The sequence below is a fragment of the Coturnix japonica genome, chromosome 3 (genome assembly GCF_001577835.2).
Source record: "Coturnix japonica isolate 7356 chromosome 3, Coturnix japonica 2.1, whole genome shotgun sequence".
Taxonomy (NCBI): Eukaryota; Metazoa; Chordata; class Aves; order Galliformes; family Phasianidae; genus Coturnix; species Coturnix japonica.
Window position 1 is genome coordinate 14,535,201 of NC_029518.1, and position 23,456 is coordinate 14,558,656.

Sequence of the window (23,456 nt, forward strand, 5' to 3'; positions counted from 1 at the left end):
TTGTAAAATAGCATGCTCTATGCTTAGATTTCATGCCTTTTTAAATGATTTCGTTTAGCAATGCGAAGCCAGGCATCCTAATTCTGGAACACATAGATGGAAGTTAAAAGATTAGGTAGAAAAGAACAATTACATTGAAATCTATTTCACTTAACATGAGAAAATCATTAAACCTATGAAGTTAAAGGTTTGTGAAAAAGATAAATTTTACTGAATATTCCCAGTGCTCTGTAACATGAACAAGGGGTTCACAGAGCAACTGGAAGGAGGAGCACAGGTAGCTAAAAATGGGGTAAAGTCGTACTCCATGGCAACTACTGTTCCGTTAACAAGCAGACCAAGATTACAACTCACAGTGCCAAAGGGGCAGTACCAGCAACAAAGCCCAAACACTGAAAAGAGCTTTAATTCTTTATCACTGTAACTACTATCACTATAGAAATACAGAATTACTTTGGAATTGTAACTGACGTGAACGGGCATGACATTTTACTAAATCATTTACAGCTGATGCACTTAAACATATATGTACAGTCTTCTAACTGCCTTGAGGGAGTATAAGACAAAAAATGCCATTGCTTACTCACTTATTTGCACCCAAGAAGTAGCCACCATGAGGACCATGACCATATTCTAGCTGCAGATCCTACAAATACAAGAGAACGAACCTTTAAAATGAAAATCCGAACATCAGACACATACATCATGCTGCTGTCACTCTCCACAACACCCAAGTATGAACAACTGAGTTCCTCTGACCCTCCTGGCCCCTTACACTCCTGTCACCCAAAAGTCTCCTCTATGCCAGTTTGCATTCGTTCTAAAACTGTATTGCTACCCTGTGTAACTCTTTCTAAAGCTGTCATTAGCCTCTTCCTTGGACACACAGATCCTTTACTCAAATAAGTGAGCTGCAAAAAAGGGAACAACACTGAGACTGTGTGATAGACCAAACCCCATCTAAGCAATCACACCACTTCTTACAGACTCCTGCCATCCATCCCTCTCTGGTGCATTAACAGTACTTCTTTCAGATGGGGAGTCCTGGCAGAGAGCCTGAAAAGCCTTTAGCACATGAGGATGTGGAAAAAAAAAAGAAAAAAAAAAAGCAGAAAGGACAGCAAAAGTGCTTTTACAGCTCTGATATACATTTTAAGGGTAGCTCTCTGTTCTCATATATATTTTAACATCATCTTTTATATCAAAAAGAAAAAAACCACGATATTAACAGAATGGGTGGCAAAGTGAAGCACTCAAGCAATTGTGGAGGGCAGGCTAGTCAGAAAAAGCAGTGCCAACAGGCTGCAGACACTACTATCCAACAGATGTCGTATGGCATACAAATTTATTTCATTAGGCAGAATACAGAGAGCATATTGAAGCACCATCAACTTGGCATCTGTTGGGAGAATACTGATATAATTACACAGTATTTACTTCTTCCAAAGGCTCGCAATCCGCGTAAACCCATTCCCCCCAAAAATGCTGTGTGCATTCACCATGAGAAATTAGTTATTCACCACCTAAGTTAGTGACAAATGATGCTATACAAATGATGGTACACAGCTCCTTTGCAGGTACCATTTTAAAGGTCCCCTAATATCTTCTATAAACAGTTCTCTTTCAGCTGCAGTCTATATCAAAAGCGCTCACAACAACGCTGAGGTATCCAAACTGTAAGAATAATAAATTTGGGCTGGACAACAACAATGTGGGCTGACCTTTCAAACTATATTTTAAAAGTCAGGGGAAAAGCCTCATATGAGATTTGCCAGTGCTGCAAGACAACAAAACACAAACCACCACTACTTCCAATTGCAGACTGAAGGGCCATCACTTAACAGGATGCTATGAAAGGTTGCTTTTTCACTTGGCAAAGAGCCCCAAGTCTTGCTTACAGCACCCTCAACTTTGCTTTCTAAATCTAAGCAGTAGTTTCCGCATGGGTGTTTCTACCACAGCTGTCAGCAGCACATGACTGCTTCCATGAGCTTCCATACTTTCCCCAGTGCAAGTGGGATACTGTGGAAACAAGCAGTATATAATTACATGATGCAAAAGGATGCACAGATCAGAGGTTTAAATAAAAACTGCAGAGGAAAGCCCACTGCTGGCATTTCCTGAACCTTGAACACACCGACTTTTCAACCTTAGTACCGAATTTATCACACACATCTCCCTAGAATTAAACAAAGAAGCCCAAAAACCACCAACAAACCCTATGTGCTTCCAACCATCTGACTTAAATGAGCCACCCTGTTTTCAAATGAAACCTGTCAGCTGAGCCAGAAAATGAAGTGACAGGAAAGAAGATCTTGCAATCAGTCCACACTGCAGGGTGGGAGAGAGGCTGCCCTGCCTGCCAGGGCCATGTCCCCAGCTCCACAAGGCAGGCTCAGACAGCGGGCACTACTAACATGCTGTTCTTTTTCTTCCTTCTTCAACAATTCCATTCTCCTTTATACCCCAACACCTTGCTCAGCGAGGCTCCTCTCCCCATGAAAATCATCCCATGCCCTCTGCAAATTCAATCTCAATAATCTCTAAATCTGTGACCTTCCCCAGTCATACTGTTTAGCCAACTAACATACTCCAATTCACCACATGGACCACACCGATTTAACTTTCCTGAGAAGATTTAATTATTTCTAAGCCATCTCCAAAAAATCCCACAGATGCCAAATGTAAGCACAGGGATTCAGGGATTCAGGCAATGAGAAGTTAAATAACAAGACTGGAAACGTAAGATGCCAGCCACACTCCCCCAACCAGTTGTTAAGCAGGCCAGAGGGAAGCATGCGAGGGGATGCCACAACAAGGGCTGCTGGAGAACAGCAACCCCAGATCAGTATAAATGAAACCTGGGATATTCAGCTTAGGTGACAAGTGTTTTGTCTACATGTTGCAAAATCACATTAATCAAAAGCAGGAAACAAAAAACTTACGCCACACAGAGCCAAGAGGTCTTGTCAATTCAATTTACACAACCACACAGTGCTTGACTACATATTATACAGCAACACTGGGAATACTTAATACAAGAAAATAAGCAAACCCCCATAACACATAAAGAGTCTTTATCTGTCACCTAACCTCACTGGAATTCCCTTTATGAAAAATGACATCTGCCAGAATTACTTATATTTAAATGCTCTAAGAGGACAAATGCTATTTTAATTCAGCTTACTATGATCCTATCAGCATTTGACTGTGATTAAAATAGGATATGTATATTTTTTCTTCTCCTATCCTTAATCAAACTGCTAGTTTTCTTGTAGACTTTTAAAACACTGTTCATTTTCAACCAAAACGTGGGGTCAAACAACTATTGCTAGAATTTACTCTCTTGTACTCTTGACAGATAAATGCTCAGAGCTTGAAAGCTTTTAAAAAGTGCTACATTTTTTGTACCCTCTATTTTAAATGTATCTTATATTATAATTTCTTAAACCCTCTAGCTACATATTTAATACACACACAGCTAAGTACTCCACATACCATGCAAAGCCTCCAGAGCACAAGTGCACTTGATTACAACAACCAACATAACCCAATTTTAAAGCCTAACACAAACACACTTCAACAAAAGTATTATTAGGTATGGATTCCCATTTGAAGAACAGAATATCATTAATTGCCAAGCAATGCAAAAACTGACTTAGCAAAGGCTATTACATTCTCCACACCTTAAGGCAGCCCAATGACATTATTCATCTCCATGATTATTCTCTTTAAGATATACACGACGTTGATTATTTAACTAAAGTTCTTTCAAGAACAGACATTCACAGTAGAAGAATCTGAATGACTAGACAGACACTTTCCAAAAGAAGCTCAAGGCCTACAGCCAAATTAACAACCTTGCCATCAAAGACACAGTCCCAGATGACTCTGCATTTAAGCTCAGGTTATTAAGGACCAACTCCTGAACCAAGGTAACTGGATACAAGACAAAATGCTATTTGCAGATGACAACTGCTTTGGGAAGAAAAGATAATACAAGGAGCAAGTGCTATTTCTTCACACAATTTTCCAGTCTATGGTCATATAAGACAAACCACACCTTTCAGAGTCATCTATAGTGCCAAGGAATCGATGACTACAAAAGTGTAAAGACTTCCTCAAAGCGAAGACAAATTTGAGGGAGGGTATGGCTATGCTATCAATTTCCCCAGGAACTACAAGAACTACAGTATCTTCACCAGTTGAAGCTTCAAAAACTGGTATTTAATTTTCAGTAGAATTTCATGATGCTCATTACTTTGACACAGTATTCCTAATTAAGACTCTTGTTCCCCAGGGCTGAGCTGTACTAAAAAAATATATTTTTAGGTGTTCAGACATTCAAAAAGCAAAACTGAATGTATACAGGGAACCGTCAATTCAGCTACTTCCCCATCTGCTATCTGAAACTTTAGCCCATTAAGAAATAAAATACTTTCATAGAATCACATAATGCCTTGGGTTGGAAGAACCCTCAAAGATCATAAAGTTCCAACCCCTCAACACATGAGGGGTTGCCAAGTGTTGGATTAAGTACTACACTGCATTGCCCAGAGCCCCATCCAACCTGGCCTTAAACACCTCCAGGGATGGGGCATCCACATCCTCTCCAGGCAGCCTGTGCCATCACCTCACCATCCCGTCAGTGAAGAACTTCCCTCTGACACCTAATTTAAACCCACCTTCCTTCAGTTCAAAACCATTCCCCCTTGTCTGGTCCCCATCTAGAGTAACAAAAATTAGAGGCCTTTAATCCCAAAACGTGCAGGGGAAAGAAATCTGAACTTTGAAGACTACAGAACACCTCTAGCCTGTTAACAAGAAGGAACACACACATCTGTTTCCCAATAAAGCAAAGTTCCTATCGTGCTGCTTCATAGAAGAGAACGCTTATTTTAAGAGAACTCTGATATTAATGAGTAAACTCAACTTTTAGTGCCTTCATCCCATTAAAAATGCATTCTTCAATTTCACTGGATAGCACAGAACACCACAAACTGATCAAATACATACTTCTTTTTTTTTTTGAACATGAGCACAAAAATGCCTCTCCGTGACTGACCGAGCTCTTCCTGCACACTACTGCTATGTAGCCATAGTTCTCCTTTTCCCTGTGTTTCAGTTCTCTACACATTTTCCCTATGAGTATCCACTTCACACAAACAGCACTATTTCAAATCCATGTAATAGAACTCTGCTATACAACCACAGTACGGCCTCAGTGAAAAGGGCAAACGTCCACAACATTTTTAAACTGCTTCCTAGCAAAGAAATTCAACATCTCATCTCTTTTGCCAAAGAAGAAAGTATCCAAAATATAAAAGGAGCAAAAAAGAGTTTAAAAATAAATAAATAAAGCCAACCCCAAATTCTTGAACCCTCTGCACTTTTACCCTGGCTCCTGTTTATTTTCTCCTGGTGATAAGGACCACACACCGTTTTATTATCCAAAGCAGAATAAAGCATGAAGGTTATTTGCAATCCAACTAATTGCTAGCTATTATAACTCTAAAATAAGCACTACAAACAACTGTGAATAGTGTAACCTATAGTGAGGAGAAAAATGAACTAATCAAACCCCACTGGGCAAAGTTCATCATCTATATCGGTTACTCCTCTCTAATTTAATATTCCCCTCCCAATATTTCAATTTCTATGCCATAAAACATTAACACAGAAAAGCTATGCTGAAACATTCCATTCTCAAAATTAACTGTTGCCAAAGACTATTAAAAATGATTACACCCAGAATAAGCAAATAAATAAATATAAATTAAATAAGACCAAATGTATAAATGCATCTGGCAAGCACAATAGCAAGGACTGTACAATAACAGCAAAACCTTGACTGAATACTTTGCCAAACAAGTCCAAAATGAATGCCAAGTTCATAGCAACTGAAAACAACTTCAAGTTCCTTCCAACCTCATGGAGGTCAAACCAACCCACCTCAAGCCAGAATGCGACACATCAAATTCAAGAGGCATGATACAATTCTCCTTCAAGTTGAATCTGATTGCAGCTCAATATATTCCATTTGCAAATTTGGAGACAATGTTCTTAACATTGACTGAAAACAGTATAAAGTACCAAATAACTGCCAGAACTATCACCAATCTTGAAGCCTATTTTCAAATTCCTTTCTCACAACGGGAAGTACAACTGCATATTTTTCCCTGTTCACAGGAGTGCAATTAGCCCGTGTATCACAGCACATCCAACTTGCCATAACTTGAGCTTGCCATAATTTAAGTTTCATTTTGAACACTGTTATGGTTTGAAACACAGCACAGATAATCTGATTTTCACCTTGAAGATGCATGTTCAGCACATCTGCATGAGCTGTCAAATCCTCCAAAAATGCTAAATTTGAGCCATTTTTCACCTTCAAGTTCTGGCATAAATTTTCCTTTTGATTCCATCAACTACTTGTTTTGTTCTGAAATTCATAAAGTCTTTTTTACATTTTACCCTGATTTAGCCCCCTTCCTTCAGATATGTAAAAACATCTCCATTATCAGCATTCACACTTACAAGAAACTCCCAGGTCTGGCTATGATTCAAGCCCCTCTTGACATACAGTGCAGTGCTATTTCATCAAAGTGAGTTGCTGGTAGCAACTGCACCATTTTCTATTCATTTTATAAGGTTTTGTTTTGTTTTTAATTAACCAACCATTGCCAGGATGCCTGTAGCTATACCAAATTTGTCAACAAATTTTAAAGAACATTGCTTTCATGTAATTTTATTGCTTTGTACAAATCAAGAGATGTAGTTGTATCTTTTAATGGCCATTTCTTCAGTGGCATTGCATTACTTACCACCACCTCTAACTAACAAACACAGCAAGTTGAGCCATAACTGTAGCATCAGTACATCCATCTATCATCAAAATGTAAGACCTCAAATCAGCAGCTTTGTTCCCCAAATTCATTTCAAAATATTCAAAAACCTGCCTTGGGGGACACTTTTCTGTACAACCTGCCATAAGGAACCTGCTGGAGCGGGGGGTTGGACCACATGATCTCCAAAGATCCCTTCCAACCCCTGGGATAGAAAAAAAAAATAACCTGGAAGAAGTTGCACATTTTTCTTGAGACATTACATACTTGAGGTTATTGCTGAATGCATTTTTAAATACAGCCAAAACAGTTTTAAGGGCAATAATTTTGGTCCTGCTATGCCCTCTCATGATTGTAACATTAGTACTACACCAGCTTTAGTAAAGTAATTGTTTCTCAAAGGGAAGAAAGGACAGTTTAGTTGGCAGACATGCTGCCACTGGCCCCTCAGGCCCACAGACTGTAGATTAACATCATAGGAAACAACACCAAAAGCAATGTCAAAAAAGCATCAAATGAAAAAAATAAAAGCCAAGATGAAAAAAACTTGAAGCAAAAGAAAACAAGAAAGCACCCCCAGTACTAAAGCAATTGCACTCACACTGAGAAACCAAAGCTTCTGTTTCACAAACTACTTTGAAATATTTTTCTGTCAAGCAAAGCTACATGAAATTCCTTCCGAGAATGGAAAAGAGAGTGAAAGCTCTCAGTAATTACAGTGTTGGAAGATACGAGGCACATTAAGCCAAACGAAGCCAAAACCAGAAATCCAAAATAAAACCCAGTGCACTGAAAAAGACAAAACAAGACATTCCCAAACAGCTCAGTTCTCCATCTTCCCCTGCAGTATGCCTACATTAAGCAGCTCACAAATCAACGCAAGCCACTGAAACAAAGCTCTTCATCTAACACAGAAAGGTAGTTTTTTTCCACCATATAGGAAGATGTCAGAGTCAAAAGTCTTTCTTCTGAAACAATGCAATGCCTAAAGAGCAAAGGAATGAGTAAACTCACTTCCAATGGTAACTTTTGTACTGCAGTTTTTTTTAGCAGTGTGGTAGCAGAATATTTGGAAACTGTATCAGAGTACAAATGGTGCCAAATGCCATTGCAAACACCCAGGACCCTGCTGTCTGTTACTTCTATCAAGTTTATATCCATTCTGTAACCTAACTACTATCTGGAGAACTTAGATATTTAAGTTTATATCATTTTACAGTCTTTCAGGGGACTATTTAAAGGAACTACCAAACAAAACTACCATTATCGTTCTTTCCTATTTTTCAATGACTAAAAAATTACAGTCATGCACTGTAAATGACTGCATAACACTGAGCCCCTTCTACAAAAGCAATTAAACCAAACATGAACATGCATTAAATATTTGCAGTACTACATGTCTTAAGAATTCCCTTCTACATTACAATGGCTTTTACACAGATGAGAACACCAGCACAACAACAGGAAAAAACACGAGCTCTGAAAAAAGTAAAACAAGGACAAAACCAACACTGACATAGAAAGGCATAAGATGCAAAATACCAGGTTAGATCTTGCAGTGTAGTATATGTCTTCTGTATTGTCCAAAAAATCGCTACTGTCAGGCTGTTCATTAGATAAGAGATCAAGAAACTCAAGTTATTTACATTGTCACTGAAAGCCAGACACAGATAAAGGGAAACTTTTTAGTAAAAAGGAAAAAGCAATTTGTTAGTTGAAGCTCAAACCATGTTAGAGCAGTTCAGGGGGGATAAAGCACAGCAAAAGGTACCGTCCCATCACCAAACATTACTGAATCACACCAAAATAACAGCACTGTTCATTGCCTAAGCTGTGGTACTGGGTGACAGACTACCACAGTGAGAGGTGGGTATGCGCCAGCTTAAAATTGAAGTGCATCACCAACATCATGCAGCAGTTGTCCAGTCCTTTGGCTTGAGTACTCATACTCTTAGGTCAGTTAGCACGAAGATTAAGCATGTTTTAGCGAGACAAAAGCAAAAGGGTCAGAAGAACTGCTTTAATTTTAAAGAGATCAACGTTGTTGTTGTTGAAGGAAGAAATAGCATCTCTTGCCCCTGCTTCCATTCAGTCTTTCCCCACTAGATCCATTCCTCAGAAAGATCTCATCTGCTTTTACTGTGCCAATTTGAGTTTCCCTGTTTCCACATGTTTTGTCTTTGTTTTTGAAACTGAACATCATCGCTCTCAAAATCCCAATCTCTCTCTACCAGCAGTTGTAATAATCGACAACTCTCGTAACTCCCAGCCCACAGTGACAAGAACAGCTACTGACAATACAAACATTTGATGTAAGCAGTTATGCTGCTTTTGTTGTATTTTTTTTTAAAGGAACTATTTCTTGCTTGCAGTGGCATTTCCAAATATGTCACAGTAATTCTGTGACAGACGAACTGATGATTGTTCCATAATTGGGCATTCTTTGCCATTCACACTTACACTGACAACAAACTTGTACACTAGTACTAAAGAAAAACTCCTGCCAGGCCATCAAACAATCTATTGATACTTTGATACAAAACGCCTTAAAATAAACACATTTTTATCTCAAATGGACAGATCACGTCTGCTTGCTTCATTTCAATATGGGCAGCGTGACTGATAATCTCCACAAGCAGATAAGGCAAGAATTGGAATACACAAACTGAAAGGAATACAAAACAGTAGAATTTCCAGAGTTAATCTGGACAGTTCAAGCCTCTTCTTGCAGCAGCAAGGGCTTCCAAAGGGTCCAAAGTGCAAAGGTCGTGGTTGCCAACAGCCACTGTGGAAGAAGGTCCCAGTTTCTCTTTCCCAATACCTGCCAAAGAAGTGCTCTCAGAAGTGCTTCCTTTAACCTCCATGGAAAATCTCTACCTTGTTTCACACTCACATCTACAGCTAGGACCCCTAATGCAGTTACACTAATGTCTAAATACCGTATCTAAAATCACTGTGACGTCCTGAATGCAACTGGGTAAACTGTTCTCAGTTATACTCCAGAAATTGCAGACTACCTGCCCAGCCAGTTGCAGAAGAGCAATACTGTGCACAGCCTCACACACCCAGAGCCACCTGGCCCACTGACAAAGGACAGGGCACCGTGAAAGAGATATAAACACAGCTACAGAGCCATACTAAGGCAATAAGCATCAGAAATCCCACTTGTGGTCTGAAGACTATGGAAAAAGAAGTACATGCCCAGCTACCAACCTATTCCTAGGAAAGATGGCAACTCCAGGAGCTCAGCTGATGTACCTTTTGCCTAAATTAATAAATCAGCGTATTTACATTATGACTTGCTTTATATAAACATAGAGAACACAGTAGTCTGCAGTAAGGGAGCAAAGAAGTGCTCTTTTTAACTAGGAATGTAAAGAAACCACCAAAGTGTACAAACACAGAAGGCAACAGCCTCCATAGAAGAGGAATTTACTGCAGTGGTGTGACACAGCACAAACACCTTTACTCACACTGAGTTCTCATACACCTTGTACTGGCAGACCTATCCATAGGAGAAAAACCATCAGCACTATATTGTTACACAGAACAGCAACTCAACCAGACTCAGTGTGTTTCAGATGGGATCCTGAGCTACAAAAAGTTAGTTTGCATGGGAAATTAAAAAAAAATAATAAACCAGCAAAAATCTATTTTTAAATGTATTCTATATCTTCCCAGGCTCTTAATTTTATGATTATTTCTATTAGTTATCACTGTCAATACGAGCACGTGAGAGATAAGCATGTGAGTACACATACAGAGCAATTCTATAACTAAAACAGTAGGGGAATTATATATTTGGCAACAAAGTGTAAAAGACAGAGAAACCCCATACATCACATAGCACATACATCACATCTGGCAAAGGCCACAAATAAAGGGTCTGGCTGCAGAGGGTAACGGCACCAAATAATTCTGGACTAGTATTTTACCACTTACTGGGAAAACTGCTATGAATTTTAGCAGTGCTAAGAAAGCACACAATACATCTTAGATTCCCCTGCTCTGTGGATATTTGCAGAGAATAATGTACAGTGCACTTCACATCTTGCTTGTTACTCACAAATTCATGATGTGGCTCTGTTTCTTTCCTCAAGGGTGGATCAAATTTGACTTGACCAACTAAAACGGAGAAAAGGAAAACAAATTAGACAGTGATTAGACAACACTTAACTCCAAAGGTTAACAGAAGTAATTCAGTTTAATGAGTATATCATATGTCCACTGATGGAAACATTTGACACACAGACACAAACTTGTGCCTGCTAGAAAGTAACAGGCATAGAAACTACTCTCAGGAAAGGGAGCACAATCATCATTAAAAGGATCAGGATAAGAATTCAGCAAATAGGACAGTGAAATGCCTTCCTTAAGGAAGTAACATAGCTGCCATGTACAGGAAAAAAAACATCAATTTTGTGAATTCACTTTTGGATCTGTTCTTCTGGAGTCTCATTAGCACTAAAGAGAATTGATTCAACTTCAGGGGAAGTAAGCAGCACTTTCTCTTTGGCAGGTACACTTCCCCTCTATTTTAGCCTAAAAAAAGACAACTGAAGCTGCCAGTAATGCTTTAATTTAATTCAAGCAAAGGAATGACTACAACTTGGGGACAGAGTCCCTTTCTTATGGCCAGTGATCAACTTCCTCCCTTCTCGATTCCTATATGTCTGTTTGAACTCAAAACCCAAAACATCAAACATAGTAAGTTAAGGAAGAAAAAGCTCTCTCTGAGATTTTGTCACCCAGCATAATCTGGCACCACATGGAATGTCCTTGCTGGTCTGGGACATGGGGCTATACCAGCCAGCTCTCAGAATAGCTCAGGTTGCATCCCATTCAATTAAGATAAGGTAATAGTAAGACTTGTTAAAGTACTGACAAGGATGTATCCGAATATTTTACATAAATATTTTGTGTAGTCATCTGGAAACCTAAATCTGTAGGTAAAATATCACTTTTTTATTTTACTGCATATCAATTAAAATGTTTCCAAGTATGTAAAATACCCAGAATATCAGTCAAAATTTTCATAACACCATAAAACCATTTGAGTTGGAAGGGACCTCTAAAGGCCACCTAGTCCAACCCCCCACTGCAATGAACAGGGACACCTCCAGCTCCACCCAGAGCTCAGAGCCCATCCAGCCTGACCTTGAGTGTCCCCAGGGATGGAGCATCCACCACCTCTCTGGGCAACTTGCACCAGTGTCTCACCACCTTTATCATAAAGCACATTTACTTATAACCAGTCTACAAATCCCCCCTTTTAGTTTGTAACCATTTTCCATTATCCTATCGCAAGAAACCTGGATAAATAGTTTGTCCCCTTCTTTCTGATAGCCTCCCTTCAGGTGAATATCAACAATTAATTGCAGAACGTCATCAGCATGTGCTTACAGTTTATTTCAGAGCGCGTCTTTTCTTCTCTCACATTTCTACTCGTCGAATGAATTCTATGAGGCACAACAAGAGGCTAGAAAACAAAAATAAAATACTTCAAAATATATTTCACTTGAAACAATACTGCGCATTTTTTTTAAAGCACATTATTTTAGCATAGCATCAACAAGGAAAATAAGTGGAAGCCAATAATAATGCTTTTGTATGTTAAGTTAAAATTATTTGGAGACATTTCCCCTGAAAGCAGCTTCAATTTCAGTGCAAGTATTTCTAAACCCTGGGTTTGAGCAAGTAAAGACAATGCTGATCAACAATTGCTTTTTCTCATGTTAACAGTTCCTTCTTGTGCCTTTCAGTTTACTGGTATTGTCAGCATCCAAAATAAGTAGTAATACTAACTCAGACTTGTCGATGGTATTTTCCTTTGTTTAGATACCCTATTTACTTCTACTTACAGAATGAAGTATCACGAACTTTAAGATCTCACTTGCTTTTCCTCAACCCTGTTGGATCCTCTCTCTCCCCTCCATATCCACTGTTGCAGGTTCTTTTAAAAACCATAACATGAGGTTTCTTAGCAAGACTACAAGACCAACTGTCTGCTATATACAATCAGGCCCCAGAATTACTAACATAAATCCTAAAACTCAGTTATGAGAAGGCCTTCTGTGAATAAGTCTTAAAATCTAAGAAAAAAAATACTCTCCACAACATCACCACAAGTAATCTATGAGAACTGCACATTTGCTACATTTCTGTTTTGAATATATGGTAGCAGAACAATTTTTAAAGTAATCTGACACAATGGGGTCAGATATTTGATACAAACTTTGCTTTTATAAATACTAATTCTAATCTTCATTTGGCAGCCTTTATCTAGAAAGCAATGGAAAAGAGCTTTAAGTGGTTCACAAGGAGTCATGAATCATGAAATCTTATCTGAAAGCATTAATCCCCTCCTGTTTTCATCACACGCAATTTCCTTGCTATATATTAGAATTTTACATACATACCATAGTGTTTCACCTCACTTCTACATTCACTACTTTTCCGAAGCTGGATAGGCTTCAGGACTAAAGGTATTTTTCTCCCGTATACCTCACAGGCACGTGTTTGGTTTTGGAACTTGTGCCAGTCCTCCACTTCTGCCGTCCCAGTTTGTCTGTTTTGCATTTTTAAAATGGCCTGATAGATATATAGCTCAAAATGCAACTCAAGGTCTGATCTGATTTTCCACTTAAGTATTTCAAACACAGTGCTGAAAGGTTGCTTACTCATAATCCTCTGCTGAAAGGCATTGCTCGCTTGCTCACTGTGCGTGAGCATTTGTAACACCAGTGCCATGAGCCAGGTTTTAGCAGGGGAGGACAGGCATTTTTGCCTTTGCAGTATTATTTTCCAAGTTCCTTGCGTCCTGCCACAGATGTTCACTGATATTCACACTGTGCTACATGCAGAATCTGCCCTCACGCTTCCTTTTCCTTGTCGACAGAATTACTGGAAGTAGCCAAATCATCATTCCTCTGTCGTAAGGACAGAGTCCTCAACTCACCTTGAAAGACCTATGCTGACAACAAATCAATAGAATCAGCAGGCACCCGAACTGTGCTTGAGGACAAAGGAATGTAGGTTAGCTTCCAACACAACTGCCATTTTGGTGCAACTTTAGGCACAGAACAGATCTCAAGAGCAGTCAAAGCCAAGACATACAGTGTTAAGGCTCAAACATAAGCACTTTCCTCTCTGCAACCTTTTCAGTTATCATTGTAACCACTGCAAGAGTCACTGTCACAGGAAAATGAAGGACAGTTGCCAGCAGATACAATGGTTTATTTATAAGGAAGCTAACCATTTAGTTTTATTGGAAAACAAATCCAACCTGATTCTGTAGATACAGCATATTCTTACCTCGGGATCATCATCATCAAAGTCATGGTAAGTGGAATGATCAGGATTATTCATTTTATCCAAAAGTTCAATAGCGAGACTTCGATTTAACGGCTGAGTAACAAAAGGATGCTGGAAGACAAAACAAAGAAGAAACAGATTAAAATTCCAAACAGCCATATTAAGTGTATTTCCATTTTATAATTTACAAAAAAGAAAAGTTAAGGAAAACTAAACAAATTTATACCTGTAGTAATTTTTCAGCTGTGGGTCTTTTTTTAGGATTTTTTGTAAGTGCCATTTTCACAAAATGATGGAAACTATTGGACCTGTAAAATGAAATGGTAAAATCAGCCCCGTGAAATACATGATCATTATCGACTGAAACAGAGAAGTGCTTACCATTTCATTTTGTCCTTTAGTTTAGGAGGCTGGAAGTTGCTTTTTGTCATTAGAAAAAGTGCTCTGAAAGAGAAAAAAAAAAATAATTTAAAAAAAAAATATATATATATATATACATGCATGCAAACACAAAATTAGTACAGACATTATTTTGCTAGCAGTTAGTCCAGTTTAAGAGATGCTAGCAGGACAACACTGCTTATTTATGCACTAAAAAGAGTTGTTAATTGCTGTAGTAGGAGGCCTTCCCACAGCAGAACTGCTTATAAACTCCTTGTTCAAAGTCTGAAATAAAAAACTAAGGATCTTTTGACTAAATTTCAATATAAATGACACAGAAACAATACAGTTAACAGTTGTAGGTGGTGCTTGAGCTGCAGTTTTAAACGCTTCAGATGGTTCTTAGTTGGCCGCATGGTAAAAGCAATGTCGTTATTCTGGGTTCTTCTCTGTTAGTTGATGCAGTTTTTTAATGGCATTTATTAGGGGATAATTATGATATAACGTAACATGTAGATATGGGATCAGGAAAGCCAAGGCACAGATCAAAATGCACTCGGCAAGAGATGTGAAAAATAACAAGGAATTCTACCAGTGACATACATGGAGAAGGCTGAGGTATTTAGTATGTTCTTTGCCTCAGTTCTCCCTGCAGACCACCCTGCAGACCAGGCTTTGCACGCCTCTCACATCGCTGAACCTCTAGGTGAGGGCTAAGAGACCAAAATCTCTCCCACTGGAAGTCAAAAGCAAGTTTGAGACTGCGCATGTACAGGTTTATGGGGCCCGATGACATGCATCCCAGAGACCTGAAGGAACTGGCTGAGAAGATGGAGAATGGCTTGGTACTATATCTGAGAAGTCATGACTGTCAGGTGAAGTCTCTGGTGACTGGAAAAAGGGAAACATCACTCCACTTTTAATGAAAGGAAGAAAGGAAGATTCAGGTAACTAAAAGCCTCTATGCCTTTGAGTATCAAGAAACGAATCCTCCTGGAAGAGATTTTAAGGGATACTAGGGACAAGCAGGTGATCCAAGACAGCTGGCACAGCTTCACCAAGGGTAGATTGTGCCTGACCAACCTGGTGACCTTCTATGATGAAGTGACAGCATTGGTGGACAAAGGAAGGGCAACTGATGTTGCCTACCTGGACTTGTGCAAGGCCTTTGACATGGTCTCACATCACATCCTTATCTCTAAATTGAAGAGATATGGGTTTGAAGGTTGGGCTACTCAGGGGATAAAGAATCGATTGGAAGGTTGCATCTAGAGGATTGTGGTCAATGGCTCTATGTCCAGGTGGAGGCTGGTCACAAGTGGTGTCCCCCAGAGGTCCATCTTGGGATCAGTGCTCCTCAACATCTTTATCAATGACAAAGGTGATGGAATTGCATGTGCTCTCAGTAAATTTGCTGATAACACCAAGCTTAACAGTGCAGCTGACAAAACAGAAGGGATGCCATCCACAGGAACCTGAACAAGCTCTAAAGGTAGGCCCACAGGTACGTAATGAAGTTCAACAAGGTCAATAGCACAGCCTTGCACCTGGGCTGGGGAAATCCCAGATACATTTACGTTCTGGGAAAATAACTCACTGAGAACAGCACTGCCAAGAAGGACTTCAGGATCCTGGCAGATGAAATACTTAACACGAGCCAGCACCGTGTACTTGCAGTCTGGAAGGCCAACGTCATCATCCTTAATTGCATCAAAAGAGGGGTGGCAGCAGGGCAAGGGCTGTCCTTCTCTACTCTGCCTTTGTGAGGCCCCATATGGAATACTGCCACCAGGTGCAGGGCCTCCAGCAAAAGAAAGGTGCAGAGCTGTTGGAGTGGGTGCAGAGGAAGGCCATAAAGGTGCTCAGAGGGCTGGAGCACCTCTTGCATGAAAAAAGGCTGAGGGAGTTGGACTTGTTCAGCCTGGAAAAGAGAAGACCGGGGAGACCTCACTGCAGTCCTCCAAATACTTAATGAGAGCTTACATGATGGAGACTGACTTTCTTTGGTTGGTTGTTTTTTGTTTGTTTTATTAAACAGTCTGATGGCAATAAGACAAGGATGAATCTTTTTAACCTGAAAGAGGAGAGACTCATATTACACGTTACTGGGAATTTTTAACTGAGAGACTGGTGAGGTGCTGGAATAGGCTGTCAAGAGAAGCTATGGATGCCTCATACCTGGGGGTGCCCAAGGCCAGGTTAGATAGGGTCCTGGGCAGCCTAAGCTGGCTCCTGATTTAGTGGCTGGCAGCCCTGCTAGTGGCAGGGGAGATAGAATTATGGGATATCTGAGGTCACTTCCAACTCAGGCCATTCTATAACTCTCTGAAGAACATCCCTGCAGCAGCCCCAGACACCACAAATGTACAGGGCAAGCTATTTCAAATGGATTATTTACAAAGCTGAGTTTATACATTTAACTTTAACCCCTTACTAACCTCATTGGATGCAGGTCAAACATCGGAGGCTGAAGTTCAGCAAGCTCTATAGCAGTTATTCCAACTGCCCACAGATCACAGAGTTGGTTATAGCCACCTTTTCTTTCTACTGCAGCAACTTCTGGTGCCATCCTACACAGTAGAAGACATTTTATGTGAGATACAGTTCTCATTGCAAATCAAATATCCTTCCGTACGCAGCCATAATTCCTCAACAGCTCTCAATACACTGCATATACATTTGTATTTGCTTGTGTGTATATATAGGCATGCACACAAATGCATATATACACACACACACTCATGCATGCGTGTGCATGTAAAAAAGTATATAACATATACATTTACTGCAAAAATTCACCCTGTGGATCACAATATTTAGAAACTACCAGGCTTTTCCCTAGTTCTCTTTCCAGTGAATAAACATTGTGGTACTTGTGTATTCAGCTGAAAGCAGTGATAGGTAAATAATTCCCAAGTTAGAAATCTTCCTTCTCTGTAGCAAGCATGCAATTTTCCTCCATAATCTTCCTGTAAGTAAACAGGAAAGAAGTGGATGAAACCAATCTGTCTTATACTTTTACAGGAACACAAGGAATCTCCAGACTATCAAACAGCTTAGAGTATAATTATTTTATAATATTATTATTAGAGTATAAATATTCTATAATAACATGCACCTATAAGGTGCACTCAAACTTTCATGCTCATTACAACTTCTTCTCCACAGTCTCAACAGATCTCCTTACTTGCTTCCTTCCACTCCCAAATCTGAGAAGACTTTCTATGGAATACCAATGCATTTTGTAAGTATTTAAATGATGTAAGCTTTATGGTAAGGTTATGGCATGTCATTTGAGGACCCTGGTGCAATTTGGAAGTTACAGAGCCATCCAGGTCAGAACTCAAGCCACCCAGACATCTTAGGCAGGAAACAGAGCAACAAAATCAATTACACAATCACTACTGATGGGTGTTTGTGCTACTCAGAACGGGAAGTGAATCTGTGACTTGGCATGACTTATACTAAGAAAAATGCTAAAAATTCTGTGCTGTAATCTGTTTCAAAGACTGAACATTTGAATGTGGCTTTTTACCACCAACACATTTTCCTTGTATTTACTATGCTGCCACGTAACAGAACTTTGAGCATCTTTCTAGGAAACATAGAAACTGCTACTTTTACAGTGAAAAATGAGCATCACGTACTTCAAGAGCAAAAAGGGAACAATCACTTTCAGTACTAAGAGAGCAGAAAACAAAAAGCTGAACTTCAGAAAAGATAAATTACACCAACTATTTACTGAGGGAAGAATAAAGATACAGTACAGCTGATAAAAACTCAATTTTGTATTCAGTTGGGCTTCTTTGCTTTAGTTCTTGCTTGAAAACAACAAAAAACCATAGTTTAGAAGAAAGTATTTCATAAACAGCAAAGGAATCCATAAAGACAAATGAATGAAACTTATTATCAACTGAAGAGTTACAGAGCAGAGTTATATGGGGGAGAGAAGAAGAAATGTAAGACACCAAAATGGAAACTGGGAAGAAAAAAAATTCAAGATCACAGTTAAAAACATATAAAACTGTGGACATACTTAAAATCAGACTAAACTGCAATCCATTAGTCAATAGTAATAGCAGCACACAGATGGGATTGTAGAATCACAGAATTGCTCAGGTTGGAAAACACCTTCAAGATCAAGTCCTACCACAGCCTAACCAACACTACCCTAACAACCCTCTGCTAAATCATGTCCCCAAGTACCATATCTAAATGGTTTTCAACATTTCAGAGCTTTTGAACGATTTAACTAACGCTCAGCTGCATTAGGATACAGCATTAAAACAAAGACACAATCCCACAAACATCAGCTTTTAGTGATGAGTCTTCCCAGAAAGTTTGTGGCATGCTTTTAACATACATGTTTCAACAGATTGATGTATGCTACGTATATATTGATGACAAAACACAATTACCAATATGGGGTGCCAATGAATGATTTCCTTTTGGCAATTGTAGCTGTTATCTGCGCAGATACTCCAAAATCAGCTATTAAAAAAAAAGATCAACAATAAAGATAAATAAATAAATAAAAGCAAATAATGGAAATTTGATGAATCTCAGATGCTTCCCATTAATCCCTCTCAGCTGCTTACCAAACATGCAGGTCCCTCTCATTAGGGCAAGAAACCAAAAGGACAGCACAGAAGTTCTCACAACTACAAGCACTTTTTTAATAAGATAAAATACATAATTTAATATCATCTAAGTGGTTGTTTAAGGCAGTTTTTAAAGGTATAGAACTCTAGATGGTACATTTCCTAAAAGTTTTTTTCAAAACTTAGATTTGAATTTCACCCCACCTTTGCAACTTCAGGAAGTTTTACTTCTGTGTTGCAAAACCAGACTCCAATTACTCCTAAGACAATAATTTGGTGCTGCTGAATTAGATCTTACCAGCAAGAGAAAAAGAACCCTGACATGTGCTAATTCCTTACATAACAAACCCTTACGTAATCAGGCAAAATCAGTAAGCTTTTGTTTTCAGACTACACACCATCGATGGTTATGAACAGGTTGTTTATTAACTTACCTAATTTTACATGCCCATTATCCGTTAGAAGAATGTTTGCTCCCTTAAAAAAGAAAAACAAGTGTACTGGAATTAAAACATGCAGATTTTGTGTGATGCTGTATCAAAACCAATGATGTGATATCTGACAGCAAACCAGCAGTGAGAAGGTAAACCAAAGTCTGTACATTTGAGAAATCTGTAGCATTACCGAGGAAATGTCTGTGGAATTAATAACTTGCCCCTCTATTATATAGAGAAACTCAGATATCCAGTATATCTCACGAATGTTAAGTTTAGTATTCTTTAGGCCACAGTATTACAAAGTTCCCCATTGTACACAAAGCTCTCTCAAACAGAAGAATTATGATGATTTGCTTATGAAGATGAATTCATACTTTCTTTTTTCTGACTGAAAGGAAATAGGAACTCTAAAGGTCACAACGGAAGTAATTTGATTTTCTTTTCAGAAGCTGGAGCTGGTTTTGTCTCCTTTCAGGGCCAAGATAATTATAGCCTTAAGGACCTCCCTTGATATTCCAGTGTTTTAACAGAACTATTTCTGTCTGCATGCAGCAGAGATTCTGTTGGTGCTCTCTCTGGAGAGCACAATGCTGCGTGGCTACATGCACCACTTCCAGAAGCAACTCAATAACCCCAAGCGGTAGCTGGTGCCACGAAAATGCCACAAGAAGGAACTGGGAGAGCAAGACTGCTCTAAAGGCGGCAATCAGCTCCAGGCAGTACCAAGCGAGGCCTAGAGCTGGCCAAACAGAAATGAGCAGCACTACAGCTGCCAGCCCTGCCCACAGGCTGGACAGAAAGGCGGCATGCAGGGCTTTCCATACAGCTGCATTCGTAAAGGTAGGGAGTTGCACAGGGAAGAAGTCAGGTCTGCAGTCATGCTCCAGCTAAAAGGCTTACTTTGGCAAATGCTGCATAATACAGTTAATGAGCCTCATAAATGGAGCTGGGTAAATAGTGTGACGGCCCAGTTAACATGCTCTTGACCTTGTTCACCTTTCAAGACTAACAGAACAGATACACTAAATACATAACCTAGCTACTGAGGGAAGTTAATGTAACTTCATAGTCAGGAGAGCTGCAGATGAAGATAGTATTTTTCCATGCTCACATTTCTTTTCATTTTTGTTTTAAAAACCCAAACTTCAAAATTTATATCAGCCGAGTTCTGCTTAGAAATGACTAACTATGCACTGCAGCCTAACAAGCATCATTTCTCATCCTACCAAGTATGATGAACATTGTTCAAGCTTAATGTCCAAATTCATCTCTCATTCAGAAATTACTCTCCTGGTGGCACAAAACCCAAGTACCCTCCTGCAGACAACAAGGATGACTCAGGGCTCACCAGTACTAAAGCGCCTACAGTTGAAGCTACTGTGCACTACTGCATCCCCAGTTTGAAAGAAATACAAGCCAGATAAACAAAAATGCATGCACAACACAAAGGAATACAGTAATTTGCTGACATATTTCCAGGAGGGTGGCTTGCCAAACTAAAGCTGGAACCCAAGCAAGGAACAGTTTGGAAATGCAAACAGTAGGTAATAAAACTCCAGGGACAAAAAGTCAACAGGAAGTATCAGAAGGAAACTATTAACAGAGAGCATAATAGTATGAGCAAGCCACCTTTGATACAGCTTTGTTGAGATGACGGTTTAAGGAAGTTGGTGCTAAGAGCCTGATTTGTGGCACTCTCTAATTTTAGTATGTGAAGGAGGAGACAAGGAGCACAAGGAACAGCAGCCACTGCCTGCAATCTGCTCACCAAGAAAAGAAGCAAGAAGCCAAGCAACAGTGCTGTTTACTTGCTGGTTCAGTCAGAAGGGTACACCAAACTTCTCAGAAAGGTGTGGAAAAGACCAAGCCTTTCCTCCTGCACAGAACACATCCTATGGGATGTCTGAACACAAGCTGCACTGGACAGCAGCCGAAATTCCACTTCACTGCTCAAAATAAGTGTGTGGCTCCAATTAAAAGAACAAATGATTCCCATACGCTTTAAAGAAAGATTTTTTTTTCTTCTGGCAGGCAGAAAATATTCTTCCAATAAACAGAAAAACCTTATGTATTTAGAAAGCATCCCCAAAACTGCTGCCTTACAGTAAAAACCTGTATGTAAGAGGTGACGATGAACATTATCCTAAAAACACTAAAATTCCATTCAATTTTTACTCACCTTTATGTCTCTGTGCATTTTTCCTTTACTATGGAGGTAATACAGCCCCTGCAAAAAAAATAGTTAAGCAATAATTAAGTCCAAACGTTAACTTAATATGCCTTTGCCATTCAATTAACAGACATATTTAGTATGCAATTCAGTCACCTAAATGACATTCCTTTATTTCAGTGACTCTTGAATGCACCTGGAAATTCCACATATATAGGTAGTGTAACATCTAAATGCAAGGGTGGAATGGAAGAGTATCAGTCAACATCAGCCCACTGAGAGGAAAGACTTTTCTGGTTAAGTTTTCCTCTAGATATTTTAACTATCACCTTTTTAGAGCAAGTTAATTACTTTTAAATTGCCTAAGTGTTCTATTCTGCAGTCTGATCACCAGATATCTAGCACAGATCACCTATGCCATTACAGGCCTCAATTAACTCTAGAAGCAGGCCTGCAGGCAGCTCCTCAGGGCTAATGCTGTGCTTCAACTTGAAGTCACACGTTTCTGCAGGTGGGTGGTAACGGCAGTGAAGAACTTTAGGACTCAGTGCTTCAACACAAGGCCTGAAATAACACTATACAGTCAAATCTGCATATGAGGAATCACAGAGCACAATACTTCTAACACTCGGCTTATCTCTAAAATCCTCTTTCATGGGCAAGCAGCAGGTAAACATCTGCGGCATCCTGCAATCCCCAGCCTCAGCAGTGACTACATTTCATTGGAGATCTCCACATTAAGACAATTTTTTTTTTTCTTTAAACTCCCAATTTCCTCATGCAAGACATCACATAGTTGATTTCAAAAACAATATTGAGATCCCTTTCAATTATGAGCATTTTCATGGATGGTCCTAAATATATCAACAGGAGGAACTGGGAAATGCAGTGTTTACCTGACTTAGTACTTGAGATTTTCAAGTGAAACTGTCAACATTTTCTTTGTATAGATTGACAACAGTACTACTGAAAATGCAGTTTGGGGCTATTTTTTGTAAGTTCATGAAAATCCAAACACAATATAAAAGTACTAATTAATGGTGAAATCCAACTCCTTGAGGGGTTCAGAGATGTTTCAGCACAGGTTCTCGGGGGCAAATGGCTGAAGATACCCAAATAGATCAACTGTCCTTGTGTGCCCTCACTGCAGTGATGCACGCATACCCAAAATTGGACTCAATCTGCTCTCAGTAGAGTGCCACTGAAGCATCAACCCCACAACAGACATTAGCTAGAAGTGTCATGCATGCACTCTTCACATTTACACCTGCAGATGTCAGTGGCAAAAAAAAAGCATGGTACCTCTTCACTTTTACCACTGCCCACCAAGAATCTGGATCATTTTCAAAACGGAATTCCTGAAGGAAGGTCCATATTTACAGTACCTATAGTTTCAGAATCATTATCACTGATTCCAATCAGAACTGATAGTGACTGGTTGTTTGGTTTTTGACATCAGACTGCTGAATGGGTTTTCAAATACAGACCTCAAAATTTTAACTTCTGGTATTCAAGGCTCAAAAACAAATGAACAAGAAGAACAACAAAAAAAAAACACCATAAAAAAACCCACAACCAAAATACTCCAAACGTATTAGCTGAGACTTTACTGTAAGAAAATGACATGGCCTGGAAGTCAGAAGACCGCAATCTCTGGCACAGCACAGATAAATGGTCAGTGGCACGCAACAGAGCTGACTCAGAGATA

The 23,456-nt window shown here is 39.4% G+C and overlaps 1 protein-coding gene across 7 annotated transcripts in view; it reads right to left on the minus strand.

Annotated features, from left to right (window-relative positions):
- Nucleotides 1-23,456, minus strand: part of MAP4K3 (mitogen-activated protein kinase kinase kinase kinase 3) — a 72,345-nt gene that overhangs the window by 29,163 nt on the left and 19,726 nt on the right. For 5 of the 7 annotated variants that reach the window (XM_015856985.1, XM_015856984.1, XM_015856987.1 and 2 more), the window contains exons 6-16: nt 21,758-21,805; nt 19,576-19,618; nt 18,959-19,031; nt 16,979-17,110; nt 14,541-14,603; nt 14,386-14,467; nt 14,160-14,270; nt 12,249-12,324; nt 10,912-10,970; nt 8,388-8,450; nt 588-646 (exon numbers count right to left, since the gene is read on the minus strand). In XM_015856985.1, the coding sequence (XP_015712471.1) occupies nt 588-646; nt 8,388-8,450; nt 10,912-10,970; nt 12,249-12,324; nt 14,160-14,270; nt 14,386-14,467; nt 14,541-14,603; nt 16,979-17,110; nt 18,959-19,031; nt 19,576-19,618; nt 21,758-21,805 (809 nt within the window). The remainder of the gene's footprint in view (nt 1-587; nt 647-8,387; nt 8,451-10,911; nt 10,971-12,248; nt 12,325-14,159; nt 14,271-14,385; nt 14,468-14,540; nt 14,604-16,978; nt 17,111-18,958; nt 19,032-19,575; nt 19,619-21,757; nt 21,806-23,456) is intronic. The other 2 variants (XM_015856989.1, XM_015856986.1) reach the window with 1 other exon arrangement.